This window comes from Mustelus asterias, chromosome 12, assembly GCF_964213995.1.
Source record: "Mustelus asterias chromosome 12, sMusAst1.hap1.1, whole genome shotgun sequence".
NCBI lineage: Eukaryota > Metazoa > Chordata > Chondrichthyes > Carcharhiniformes > Triakidae > Mustelus > Mustelus asterias.
Genome location: NC_135812.1, coordinates 6033766 through 6048495, shown reverse-complemented (window position 1 = coordinate 6048495; position 14730 = coordinate 6033766). Strand labels below are relative to the sequence as shown.

At 42.0% G+C, this 14730-nt stretch overlaps 1 protein-coding gene across 1 annotated transcript in view; it reads left to right on the top strand.

Annotated features, from left to right (window-relative positions):
* The window catches only part of med13a (mediator complex subunit 13a), a 174486-nt gene that overhangs the window by 86417 nt on the left and 73339 nt on the right, over positions 1-14730 (top strand). Inside the window, exon 9 of the mRNA XM_078224634.1 lies at positions 10664-10768. Within this exon, the coding sequence (XP_078080760.1) occupies positions 10664-10768 (105 nt within the window). The remainder of the gene's footprint in view (positions 1-10663; positions 10769-14730) is intronic.

Below are 14730 nucleotides of genomic sequence, written 5' to 3'. Positions count from 1 at the left end.
TCAACCCTGGAACATCTAGATAACAAGGACACTTATGTCAGACTCCTACTTATTGACTATAGCTCAGCCTTCAACACTACTATTCCCACAAAACTCATCTCCAAACTCTGTGGCCTGGGCCTCGGCACTTCCCTCTGCGACTGGATCCTGAACTTCCTAACTTACAGACCACAATCAGTAAGGATAGGCAACAACACCTCTTCCACAATCATCCTCAACACTGGTGCCCCACAGGCTGTGTTCTCAACCTCCTACTAAACTCCTTATACACCTATGACTGTGTGGCCAAATTCCCCTCCAATTCGATTTTCACGCTTGCTGACGATACCACCGTAGTGGGTCGGATCTCAAACAATGATTGAGTACAGGAAAGAGAGAGAGAATCTGATGAACTGGTGCAGCAACAATAATCTCTCCCTCCATGTCAACAAAACAAAGGAGATGGTCATCGACTTCAGGAAGCGTAAAGGAGAACATGCCCCTGTCTACGTCAACGGGGATGAAGTAGAAAGGGTCGAGAGCTTCAAGTATTTAGGTGTCCAGATCACCAATAACCTGTCCTGGTCCGCCCATGCTGATACTATAGTTAAGAAAGTCCACCAATGCCTCTACTTCCCCAGAAGACTAAGGAAATTTGGCATGTCAGCTACGACTCTCATCAACCTTTACAGATGCACCTTAGAAAGTATTCTTTCTGGTTGTATCACAGCTTGATATGGCTCCTGCTCTGCCTAAGACCGCAAGGAACTACAAAAGGTCATGAATGTAGCCCAATCCATCACGCAAACCAGCCTCCCATCCATTGACTGTCTACACTTCCCACTGCCTCAGCAAAGCACGCCAGCATAATTAAGGACCCCACACATCCCGGACATTCCCTCTTCCGCCTTCGGGGGAAAAAGATACAAAAGTCTGAGGTCACGTACCAACCGACTCGGGAACAGCTTCTTCCTTGCTGTCATCTGATGTTTGAATGGACTTACCTTGCATTAAGTTGATCTTTCTACACCCTAGCTATGACTGTAATACTACATTCTGTGCACTCTCGTTTCCTTCTCTATGGACGGTATGTTTTGTCTGTATAGCACGCAAGAAACAATACTTTTCACTTTTAATACATGTGACAATAATAATTAAAATCAAAAACCTTCAAACATCTAATAATCTTCATTCCGAAGGTGCAGAGCAACAGAATGGTACCTGAACTAACCTGTTTTCCAAGGAGTATCAACAAATAGACTTGATTAAGAGGGCAGATCATATACTATGCTGCTTATGATAGAAAACAGAAAAGAATCACCTGAACTGTTGGATAACATATATACCACTACTCCACCTCTCGCTGTATATAGAAACATAGAAAACTACAGCACAAAACAGGCCCTTCGGCCCCACAAGTTGTGCCGAACATATCCCTACCTTTTAGGCTTACCTATAACCCTCCATCCTATTAAGTCCCATGTACTCATCCAGGAGTCTCTTAAAAGACCCTATTGAGTTTGCCTCCACCACCACTGACGGCAGCCAATTCCACTCGCCCACCACCCTCTGTGTGAAAAACTTCCCCCTAACATTTCCCCTGTACCTACCCCCCAGCACCTTAAACCTGTGTCTTCTCGTAGCAGCCATTTCCACCCTGGGAAAAAGCCTCTGAGAGTCCACCCGATCTACGCCTCTCAACATCTTGTATACCTCTATGAGGTCTCCTCTCATCCTACGTCTCTCCAAGGAGAAAAGACCGAGCTCCCTCAGCCTACCCTCATAAGGCCTGCCACTCAATCCAGGCATATTAGAGACATTTTCTATTACATGCTGACTTTGATACCTTGTCTACACATTAGGTCAAGCAGATCCTATTTAAATCACGTACATTATGAGCACAGTGGTAAGGCAAGTAAATTATTGGCCCACCAGCTCAGCCAGTCATCCTCAACCCATTTAATTATAAAGATTCAAACCTCTGCAGGGGTATCAGTTGATCTTCCACAGATGTACTATCAATTCAAAGAATATTATGCTACCTTGTATAAATCTGAACATCTTATTGACATCAGTCTTTGAGAAACGTTTTGAATCTTTGCCCCCATCTCCGCCCCCAGCATCACAAATGCCAGTCTTTAGCAAATTCGATTCACTCCACATGTTATCAAGAAGGCGCTGGATGCTGCAAAGGCTATGGGCCCTGACAATATGTCAGCAATAGTACTGAAAACTTGTCTCTGGGACTTGCCACACCCCTCGCAGCTGTTTCCAGCAATGTGGAAAATTGCCCAGGTATGTCCTGCACACAAGAAATGGGACAAATCTAACCAAATTACCACCCATTAATCTACTCAGATCATCAGTAAAGTTATGGAAGAGGTTTCAACAATGCTATCAAGTGGCATTTACTCAGCAATAACCTAATTACTGATGCTTAGTTTGGCTTCTGCCAAGTTACTCAGCTCCTGATTGCAGCTTTGGTTCAAACATTGACAAAAGAGCTGAATTTCACAGGTGAGCTGAGTGTAACTGCCTTTGCCATCAAGGCAGTATTTGATCGAATATGGCATCAAGCACCCCTGTTAAACCTGGGGTTGATGGGAATCTGAGAAAATTCTCTGCTGGTTAGAGTCCTACCTGGCATAATGGAAAATGGTTGTGGTGATTGGAGGTCAGTTATCTGTTCCAGGCCATCACTGCAGTAGTTCTTCAATATAGTATCCTAGGTCCAACCGTCTTCAGCTGCTTCATCAAAGACCTTCCTTCCATCATAAGGTCAGAAGAAAGAATGTCTGCTGATGACTGCACTTCATGTCATTTGTGACGACTCAGGTACTTAAGCAGCCCATGTCCAAATGCAGCAAGACCTGGACAATACCCAGGCCTGGGCTGACAAGTGGCAGGTAACATTCATACCACACAAATACCAGGCAATGACCATCACCTCATGACATTCAGTGGCATTACCATTGCTGAAATCAACATCCTGGGCATTGCCATTGACCAGAAACTGAACTGGACTAGCCATGTAAATACTGTGGCTACCAGAGCAGGTCAAAGGCTAGGAATCATAGAATACCTACAGTGCAGAAAGAGGCCATTTGGCCCATCAAGTCTGCACCAACAACAATCCCACCTAGGCCTGATCCCTGTAACGCACATATTTACTTTGCTAATCTCTCTAACCTACACATCCCAGGACACTAAGGCACAATTTAGCATAGCCAGTGCACTTAACCAGGACGTCTTTCAGACTGTGGGAGGAAATTGGAGGAAACCCACATAGACATGGGGAAATATATTGCTGTTCCTTCACTGTTGCTGGGTCAAAATCCTGGAACTCCTAACAGCATTGTAGGTGTACCTACACCTTTGGCTGCAGTGGTTTGACAGCTCACCACCACCTTCTTGAGGGCAACTATGGATGAGCAATAAATGCTGATGAATAAATGATTTTTAAAAAATGTTCTTTTGGGCCAATCTCATTGCTCAATATGGATCTTAAGCTAATATTTAAAATATTAGCAATGCATTTAGTCTGTTCTTCCTTCCCATTATTTCTCCTGACCAGACCAGATTCGAGACATTCCTTTTCTAACATCTAGCAATGCCCCATAACTGCAAATTCCCAGAGATTCATGTTATAGAGCTACCTGAAAAATTTGGATTTGGCACAAATTTCTTGGGTGAAATTATGTTCTGTTCCATGGTCCATTGATTTGAACAAAAAATACCCATTCTGAATATTTCTCTCCTTTTCAGGGTGCCCCCTCTCTCCTCAACTAGCTTCTATAGCCATTGAGCCCCTTGCTATTGCACTTTGCGATAGCCAGTGCATGACAAGTGCAAAAGGAGGGGACACTGAACAAAGGGTTTCGTTTTATGCAGATGACCTTTTATAGTACAGACCCTGCTATGTCTTTGCCTAATGCTTTATCTATTCTTCGGGTTATAAACTCAGTTTAAGAAAGAACGAACTTTTCCTTTGAATGCAGCAGCTCGTAACTTTCCTCTCCATACCCCACCTATTAAGATCTCCTTTAATTAATTTAGCTATCTGGGGTGTATGTAGCAGACAAATTTGATCTCTTTAAATGCAACTTTGCCCTTGCACATGTAGAACAGGATTTAAAGCACAGGTTCACCCTCCCACTGCCTTTAGCAGGTAGCATTAACGCTGTTAAAACAAATTCCCTCCCTAAATGTTTATACTTCTAATGTGTCCCAATTTCTTTCCCTAAATCATTTTTTCGTAAGTCGATCATCTCATTTCAGACTTCATTTGGAATAGGAAAATGCCAAAACTTCATGGAGCAATTTTGTCAAGTCCAAAATCTTTGGGAGGCATGGGTTTACCCAATTTCTAATTCCATTACTGGGCTGTTGTAAACTGGTTACAGGCAGACACCCGACTAGATGCCGTAACCTCGTTAGAAACGTAGAAAATAGAAGCAGAAGGAGGCTATTTGGCCCTTTGCGCTTGCTCCGCCATTCATTATGATTATAATAGTTACCCAATTATAATTCTTACACCACCACCCCCCCCCCCCCCCCCCCCCCAAAACCCTTTACAGTATGATTATCCCAATTTATGTTGGCAAAGCTGAAATCCCCTAGTATAATTACCCAATTATAATTCTTACGCGCTTCAGTGAATTGTCTACATATCTGCTGTTCTCTTTCCTGCTGACTTTTTGGGGCACCTATCATACACTTCCGGTAATATGGCTGCACTCTTTATACTCCTTTTTTCTACCCACAAAACCTCAGTTGAAAACCCTTCCAACTTACCACCTCTCCATATCACAGTAATTGACTCTTTAATTAATACCATCTCCCTTTTTACACCCTCCTCTGTCTTGCCTAAAGTTTAAGTTTATTTATTAGTGTCACAAATAGGCTTGTATTAACACTGCAATGAAGTTACTGTGAAAATCCCCTAGTCGCCACACTCCCGGGTACACTGAGGGAGAATTTAGCATAGCCAATATACCTAACCACGTCTTTCAGACTGTGGGAGGAAACCTGAGCACCCGGAGGACACCCACGAAGACATGGGGAGAAAGTGCAAACTCCCCAATCGGACCCTGGTGCTGTGAGGCAGTAGTGCTAACCACTGTGCCACCATATAGCCCTAAAGATCCTATACCCAGGAATGTTGATTTGCCAGTCCTGCTCTTCCCTCAAACATGTTTCTGTGATGCACCAATACCACACTTCCATGTATCAATCTATGCCCTTAACTCACCTGTCTTGCCCATTACACTCCAAACATTAAAGACAATCCCGCCTTGCTTTACTGACTTGACACTCAATATAGCTGAACTAACTCTGGTGTGTTTCATTGCAAGTCTGCCTCTGATAAGTGGGGAAAAGGCAAATTGCTAACTTTTCACACTTCATGAGGGTGGAGGGTGGAGCATAATGTTTCCATTATGCTCCAACTGGATCTTGCTGCCTATGAAGGTGGTGGAAGTGGAGAGGAATGATTTCAAAAGGAAGAGCGCTGAAAAAATAAAGGTGTAGGGCGATAGGACTCAGTAGGTCCCTGCACAGCAGGCTAAAATAGAATTGATGGGCCAAATGGTCTCTTCCTGTGCCGTAATGACTTTGAGATGAAGAAGGAATTATGTGGAAAACTATATATGTTTCACTGAAAAGGATTAGAATGTATTGCAGTCTCGAGTTTGACTGTTTAGTGTCCGTAATTAAGTTCACTCAGCCACACTGTGAACGCTGATGGATGTGGAACTGCTCCAGACACCTTTCCGATTGGAAGCAGGAGTTTGAATTTATTAAAGGCTATTTCATCTCAAATGTGAAGTTTGAGCATTTCCAACGGTAACTTTGTTAAAATTCCTTATTGCATGCATATATAGGTTGCCAGTAAAACCCCCACAGCATGCATAACTCTGCCTCTGTTAGTCCATGACAGAATCATAGTGCAGAAGAGGCCCTTTGGCCTATTGACATGTGAAACAGCTGACCTCTGACATAATCCCATTTACCAGCACTTGACCGATAGCCTTGAATGTCAAGTGCTCATGCAGGTACTTTTTGAAGGATGTGAGGCAACTCACCTCTGCCACCCTTTCAGGAAGCACATTCCAGACTGTCACCACCCTGTGGGTAAAAATGTTTTCCCTCACATCTTAGAATCATCATTTTGTACCCCTTCCTCCTTGGCGGCTCCAAGTTCAGCCAGCTCTCTACACCAAGAATGTCATTGTTATGTCAACCCTTAGAATTTGGTGCACTTCAGGCACCAATTTGGCTTGCAAACTTTTTCAATGCTCTCCTTACTTTCAGGGAACCACTTCATTCTTCCCTCTATCTTGGATGGAGCTTTTAGTATTTGGTCCATTCGTGGCATTAAAACACTTAAAGATCTGTCTGTTGATGATGTGTTTGCACCATTTCAGCGGATTATGGACAACCTTTCTCTCCCCAAGACCCACCTTTTCAGATACTTTCAAGTATGCAACTTTGTACGCAAAAAGACCCCTCGGTTCCCTACACTGCCTTCACACTCCCCTATTGATGCATTTTGACTCCAGCCCCAACTATAAGAGGAGTTATATCTATTCTGTATGCTAAAATTCTTTCTCTTTATAGTCCTTCATTATCAACTGTAAGGACCTTGTGGAAGAAAGACTTAGTTGAGGAATTCACAGATGAGAATTGGGATGTAGTATTATTGCATTAATTCCTCATCCATCTGTGCTAAACACGGAGTGACACAGTATAAAACCTTCCACTGTATCCATCTGACTAAGGTCAGACGATCTAAGATATTTGGGAGGCAATGGTATTGTCGCTAGACTATTCATTCAGAAACTCAGCTAATGTCCTGGGGACCCAGGTTCGAATCCTGCCATAGCAGATGGTGAAATTTGATTTAAATGAAAAATATTGGAATTAAGAATCTACTGATGACCATGAAACCGTTGTCAATTGTCAGAAAAACCCATCTGGTTCACTAATGTCCTTTAGGGAAGGAAATCTGCTGTCCTTCCCTGGTCTGGCCTACATGTGACTCCACAGCCACAGCAATGTGGTTGACTCTCAATTACCCATGGGCAACTAGGATGGGCAGTAAACGCTGGACAGCCGATGATGCCCATATCCCATGAATGAATAATTTCAAAAAAATTATCAAGGTATTGATCCCACCGGTGATAGGTGTCAATAGGCGCCTGCTACTGTGATGTGTGTTTTGGTCTTGCCATCCTTGCACAGTTACTGGACAGCCATCTTTAAAACTATTTTTGCAATGTTGCGAACACCTGTTGACACAATTCCACTGACTGCATTTTTTTGGTGTGCTACTAACAATCCTTCCATTGACAAAATATAAACCTTGATTTCCTAGCCTTTGTGACTCTTCTGGCAAGATGTTTAAATTTACTTAGATGGCAATCGTGTGCTCCTCCATCCTATTCCCACTGGATTAAAGATGTGTTACATTTCATTAAGTTGGAAAAAAATAAGGTGCACGTTACATAGCTCCACTGAAAATTTTTACAAGATTTGACTACCATTCTTAGCATATACAGCTTGCCCCCACACCACAGCAGAACACTTGTTTTTTTTTATTAAGAAATATTTCGTTAGCTTAAACCTCCATTTTATTCTTGTGTATTTACTAAGAAGACCAACATGTTTGTTCCCTCTTCTCTTGTGTATGCATGTATTTAGAGGGGACATTGTACGCAAGTTGATCCTTTTCTATAATCATTGACGATATACTGTTGTTTTTCCTCTCTGCATGACAAAACAATGCAATCTCATGCTTATATTTTGTGTTGTCTGGAACATCTTAAACATTAAAAAAAACCAGATAAACAGAGTGAGGCAGGAAGGGGCAGAGTGTAGTGGCAATATTGCATCAACAAATAAGGTCCGTGCAAAGAATAGTAAACAACTAAAATTATAGGCTTTGTATTTGAATGCACGAAGCATTTATAATAGATATATAAACTAGCAACGTAAATATATAAATGATATAGACCTAATTACAATTACAGAGGTGGAGGTCTTTGACATGATGGGTAGTGTCCCTTCCTCTGAGTCAGAAGCTCTGGCTTTAAGTCCCACCATAGGATTTGACGACAAAGATAGATGCATTCATAACATGGCCTAACATGTGCCAGTGACTGGTGCTAAGAGCAGGAGAGACTCAAAGAACAATACAGCACAGGAACAGGCCCTTCGGCCCTCCAAGCCCGTGCCGCTCCCTGGTCCAAACTAGACCATTCTTCTGTATCCCTCCATTCCCACTCCGTTCATATGGCTATCTAGATAAGTCTTAAACGTTCCCAGTGTGTCCGCCTCCACCACCTTGCCTGGCAGCGCATTCCAGGCCCCCACCACCCTCTGTGTAAAATATGTCCGTCTGATATCTGTGTTAAACCTCCCCTCCTTCACCTTGAACCTATGACCCCTCGTGAACGTCACCACCGACCTGGGGAAAAGCTTCCCACCGTTCACCCTATCTATGCCTTTCATAATTTTATACACCTCTATTAAGTCTCCCCTCATCCTCCGTCTTTCCAGGGAGAACAACCCCAGTTTACCCAATCTCTCTTCATAACTAAGCCCCTCCATACCAGGCAACATCCTGGTAAACCTCCTCTGTACTCTCTCCAAAGCCTCCACGTCCTTCTGGTAGTGTGGCGACCAGAACTGGATGCAGTATTCCAAATGCGGCCGAACCAACGTTCTATACATCTGCAACATCAGACCCCAACTTTTATACTCTATGCCCCGTCCTATAAAGGCAAGCATGCCATATGCCTTCTTCACCACCTTCTCCACCTGTGACGTCACCTTCAAGGATCTGTGGACTTGCACACCCAGGTCCCTCTGCGTATCTACACCCTTTATGGTTCTGCCATTTATCGTAGAGCTCCTCCCTACATTATTTCTACCAAAATGCATCACTTCGCATTTATCAGGATTGAACTCCACCTGCCATTTCCTTGCCCAAATTTCCAGCCTATCTATATCCTTCTGTAGCTTCTGACAATGCTCCTCACTATCTGCAAGTCCTGCCAATTTTGTGTCGTCCGCAAACATACTGATCACCCCAGTTACACCTTCTTCCAGATCGTTTATATAAATCACAAACAGCAGAGGTCCCAATACAGAGCCCTGCGGAACACCACTAGTCACAGGCCTCCAGCCGGAAAAAGACCCTTCGACTACCACCCTCTGTCTTCTGTGACCAAGCCAGTTCTCCACCCATCTAGCCACCTCCCCCTTTATCCCATGAGATCCAACCTTTTTCACCAGCCTACCATGAGGGACTTTGTCAAACGCTTTACTAAAGTCCATATAGACGACATCCACGGCCCTTCCCTCGTCAACCATTCTGGTCACTCCTGGTCAGCCATGCTTAATCTGGGATGGCGTCCCTTAAAACTAGAAACCAATGGCGACAGACTAGTGACCTGTTTCAGGAATAACTAGGTGTGAAAACAGATGGAAGTCTGCCGTAGTGCACCACTGGGTGCAGGAAGAGAATTGAAATTGGACAATTACAGCGACATGGTTAGAAGGTTGTGAAATAAATATTTAAGGGTACACGAGATTTTGGAAAGATGGAATGGAAAAGGTGGAGTATTCTTGAAAGAAAAGAATGGCATAAAGACAGCAGTGTGAAAGGATGTTGGCTTGATACATGGCATTGCTTCTACCAATCAGAGTCCACTTGCCAACCAGTCAGCACATTCCTATGAAGTATAAATTGCTGTTCCTTTTACATTTGGTATTGCAAATGTCCTAATAAGTGCAAAATGAAAAGCTTTGAAATGGCTTTGTGGGGTAGGGAGCCTGAACATTTGGCAGAGAGGATGTTTTGTTAATTCAATATTTGATGCCTCTACTCAACTTCCCAACTTAGCATGACCTCTTGGTATTTCCAGCATTCAGTCAGTCATTGAGTTGCACTTGCCTGGCCTCTGCCGTGCTAGATTGGCACACACAAATCCCAGGCCATCTCGACACTTGCTGCTAGAAGTATTTTAAGTCTTTGGGCTCACCTTCCTTGCTGTTTGGTGGCATTGATCCAGTGGGTCTATGGAAGTCCCACCAGAACTTTTGAACTGAGTAGTCTTCTCCCATGATCATCATTGCAGCCTTGGAGGAGGGGAAGCTCGTGACCCCAGAAGTTATCTATGAAACCCCTCAGCTAAAAAAGTGTCCCGGCCAATTGGTATTTCTACATTTTAGATCTCTGGACTGGAGAGGTTACTCAGTACGCAAGATGAGATTTCATGGAGTTGGGTTACTATATTAGCATGATGAAGGATTGGTTAATGGACAGGAAGCAGAGGGAATATTAACAAGGCATTTTCATGTTGGCAGGCTGTAACTAGTGGAGTGCTGCAAGGATCAGTGCTGAAACCTCAGCTATTTGCAATCTATGTTGATGACTTCACCTAGAGTAATGTGTATAAGCTTGCTGACAATACGATGCCAGTCACCCAACCTAGGAAGCCACAGTATCGGGTAGAAATACAGATTTCCTAGCCTCCAACTGGTTGATTGAGTTCGGACTGCCTCCGAGCTAGTTTATGGGCATGTTTATGGTTTTGCATATTTTGAGATGGTTTTGGTCAAAAACTTTGACATTAACGTTGATCGATATCAAACTTATTTCAAATGTGATCATTTCCAGACGAAAATATTCCACTGTGAATGGCTGTGAAGATGATTCAACTGGCAAAGAGACATCTTGGGATTTTGTTGAGGCTACACATAAAGTGAATTGCAACTGTTCAAGGTAGAGGAACCTTTTCAAACATTTACGTATTTTGAAATCCGGACAAGAACGTTATGCTTCAAGAATACTGATACGTCCATAATACATTGAACTTGTGGTTTCTTTTTGTCTCTGATTAAAAAATGTTCAAGAAGTAAAACCAGTGAAAAGCTAAGATCTCTCAATTCGCAAGATCCAAATCTCTCTCTCTCAGATGCTGGCTAACTGTGTTTGAGTATTTTCTATTTTTTTTCCTAATGAACAGTTAATCCCGGTGGTGCTGCTTATTGACCAATCTAATTATTAAAATTGGAATTAAAAAGACCACAGCAGCTGCCATTGCACACTGAGGTTGCTGCTAAATTGAGTTGCACATTTATCCGGTATGCTCGAGCTTTCCCGAGCGATTAGTCAGTATTGCTTTTTAACTCAGTGGAGTTAAAATCAAGCCAGCAGACTCTCAATCTTATCCTGTTTATAAACTTTTGTTCACGGCAGCTGAAAGGGAACTGAACTTTGGATAGAGAAATGGTCAAAAGTATTTTAAGAACAGCAATCCTCACTACTGTTGGATATTGTCCATTTTGTTTGAGTATTTTAAATGCAATTAAACATATAGGTGATCTTCTGTACAGTTGCTCAGGCTAAATTGTCCAATACAAATATAAATCTTGTTCAATATTTGTGTCTGTTTGTGTACTTTTTTTCTTGTCTTTTTTCCCCTAATCACTGCGTACTTTTCAGTTTCTCTGTGCCTTGTTATTTTTCCTATTTTACATATTTAGTCCCCCTTTTCTCTTTTAAAAAAAACAAAACATACAGCCAGATGCCAGCCTGAAGGGACTAGATAAGAGGATATGGGAATTGATTAACATGTATGGACAAATGAATCACCAGGGCTTTGGGTTGTGAGGGGACAAGGCCTCACATTGAGGGAACATTAAAATAGTGGTTGGTTATTTTCTCTGTGAAGGTTCCTTTGTATTCAATTTTTAATATATTCTCAGTGTTTTTTCTCTATCTCACTGTTTTTGCTTTGATGGAGGGTGATGGAACAAAATCACTAGCAGAGGGAAAGTTAATTAGAAGGGAAAAGGTCAAGGTCTGGTATCGGGAGCTAAAATTGATTGTGGTAAGCATGTATCTTATTCTTACTGTTAGGAAAACAAAAGAGATTTATTTGTATTGGTAAACATTAGAAATAAGGTATAGTTTTAATTATGTTTAATGTTTTCTGTGGAAGGAAGGGTAAAATCTATAGTTAAATTCATGCTGGACAATGATGTTTGAATGTGTGGTGTTGGTTCAGTTCCAACTGTGTTACTATTGTGCTTAGAGAGGGCTACGGCATTCAGAGTAAATACGTTAGTGGTTGGTTAGCAACAGGGAACCTTGTAAGGTAGAAAAGCTTAGTTTTAGCTGGATATATTGCAGTTGACAAAGGTACCAGGGAGTGAACATATCTCAATTCTGTCAGGAAAAGCTGGACAGGTCTAGGGAGCTGCAAAGAGGCGAGCTTCCCAAAGAACTAGTTATAGTCCAGATGAGCAGGGAATTGGGACAGAACAGAGACTAAGGTATTGTTCAGAAGAATTCAAAGAAGAGTAAGAAGTGTTCTGAGTTGGGGACTATTGCAGTAACCATATTTAAAGTGGCAAAGCAGGCTTCAGAGGTAAATCAAAAAAATTGTTGTCATTTTAATAGTCTGGGAGTTAAGAGTTAAAGCAGTTGTGAACAGTTTGTACAGCAGTCAAGACAAAGAAATCCTAAAGGGGGTGGTGGGAAACCTTTGTTATTAAAGGTGGAGTGGAGACTTTGTTTAAAACAGTAATTTGGAAAACCTGGATTGAGTTTTGGAATGCAAATCCCTAATGGAAAGCATTATTGTTAAAGAAGATTTTAAAGCATGTTTTTGAAAACCCTCATGACAGGGGAGAAATCCACAGACACTAACTTGGGTTCAGAGCAGTGTGTGTATTTGACCACAGTCAATCTCTGCACTTGTGTTGCTGAGACCATGGAGTTTAAGATTTACTTTGTAATCCATGTGTTAAATTAAGGGAGGAGTAAACAAGTAGTGTAGCATAACACAATTTTTCAGGTTTAATAAATGTTTTTTGTTAAATGTTAAAATTAATTAGTGGTCCCCTGACTTTGTTCCTCCATGTTTTCTTTAAAAAAAAAGTAAACGTTATGGTCTTTTGAGGCAGGATTTTGGGATCTTCCTGTCTAGTTTTAACATCAACTGGGATCGCAATATTACAAACCTGTAACTTTTAATAATACATGTAACAAGCTCAAGCATTAACAACTTTATCACAGAATTATAGAACAATTACAGCAAAGAAGTAAGTCTTTCAACACGTTGTGCTGGCCCTTTGGTACTATTTAATTCACCCATTCCCTGCTCTCTTCCCATAGCCTTGCAACTTTTTACAAGTATTTATTAAACCCACTTTTTGAATGTTATCACTGAATTTGCTTCCACCACCCTTTAGAAACATAGAAAACTACAGCACAAAACAGGCCCTTCGGCCCCACAAGTTGTGCCGAACATATCCCTACCTTTTAGGCCTACCTATAACCCTCCATCCTATTAAGTCCCATGTACTCAGCCAGGAGTCTCTTAAAAGACCCTATTGAGTTTGCCTCCACCACCACTGACGGCAGCCAATCCCACTCGCCCACCACCCTCTGTGTGAAAAACTTCCCCCTAACATTTCCCCTGTACCTACCCCCCAGCACCTTAAACCTGTGTCCTCTCGTAGCAGCCATTTCCACCCTGGGAAAAAGCCTCTTGAGAGTCCACCCGATTTATGCCTCTCAACATCTTATATACCTCTATGAGGTCTCCTCTCATCCTACGTCTCTCCAAGGAGAAAAGACCGAGCTCCCTCAGCCTATCCTCCCTCATAAGGCATGCCACTCAATCCAGGCAACATCCTTGTAAATCTCCTCTGCACCCTTTCAATCTTTTCCACATCCTTCCTGTAATGAGGCGACCAGAACTGAGCACAGTACTCCAAGTGGGGTCTTACGAGGGTCTTATATAGCTGCATCATTATCCCCGGACTCCTAAACTCAATCCCTCGATTGATAAAGGCCAGCACACCATACGCCTTCTTAACCACTTTCATTCAGTACATTTCATATCATTACTTCTCTAAAATATACAGGCGTTGCATGTTTCCTCATATTTTCCCTGGTTCTTTAGCCAATGATAAACTTATGTCCTCCAGTTACCAACTCTTCTGCCACTGGAGACATTTTTTCTTAGCTTATGAACATCTTTATCAAATCTCCTTTTAAATTTCTTTGCTCTTAAAGAGAGCAACGCAACTGAAGGCCTTCATCTGTGACACCATTCTTGTAAATCTCCTCTTCACTCTATAAAGATGGTAAAGATCTTCAATAAAGTGTGGTGCCAAGAATTGACCTTAACAGCTGAGGCCTAACCAGTGTTTCATTTAAGGTTGGCAAAACTTCCTTGCTTTTGTGCTCTCTTTTTAATAAATCCAAGGATCCTATAAGCTTTTTTAATAGCTTTCTCAACATGTCTTGCAACCTTCAGACATTTGTGTGGAAACATCTTCAGATCTGTTCCGCACCCTCTTTAAATTTACACCATTTAGTTCATGCTGACTCTCTTCATACTTCCTATGAAATGAATCACATCACAATTCTGTTTTAAATGTTATCTGCTACACGTCTTCCCATTTTACCAATCTGCGTACTCTTGAAGTCTGTTACTTTCCTTCTCCATTGTTTGCTGAGTTGCATGTCATCTTTAAGCTTTGAAATTATGACTTGTATCTCCCAAACCTAGATCATGAATGTAAATCAAAAAAGAGCAGTGGTCTTAATACCAACTCCTGGGGAATACTACTGTATTGAAAAACAACTATTCCCTACTACTTTCTGCTTTCTTTCCCTTGGCTAATTTTGCATTCAAGCTGCCACTGTCCTTTCAATCCCGTGGGCCT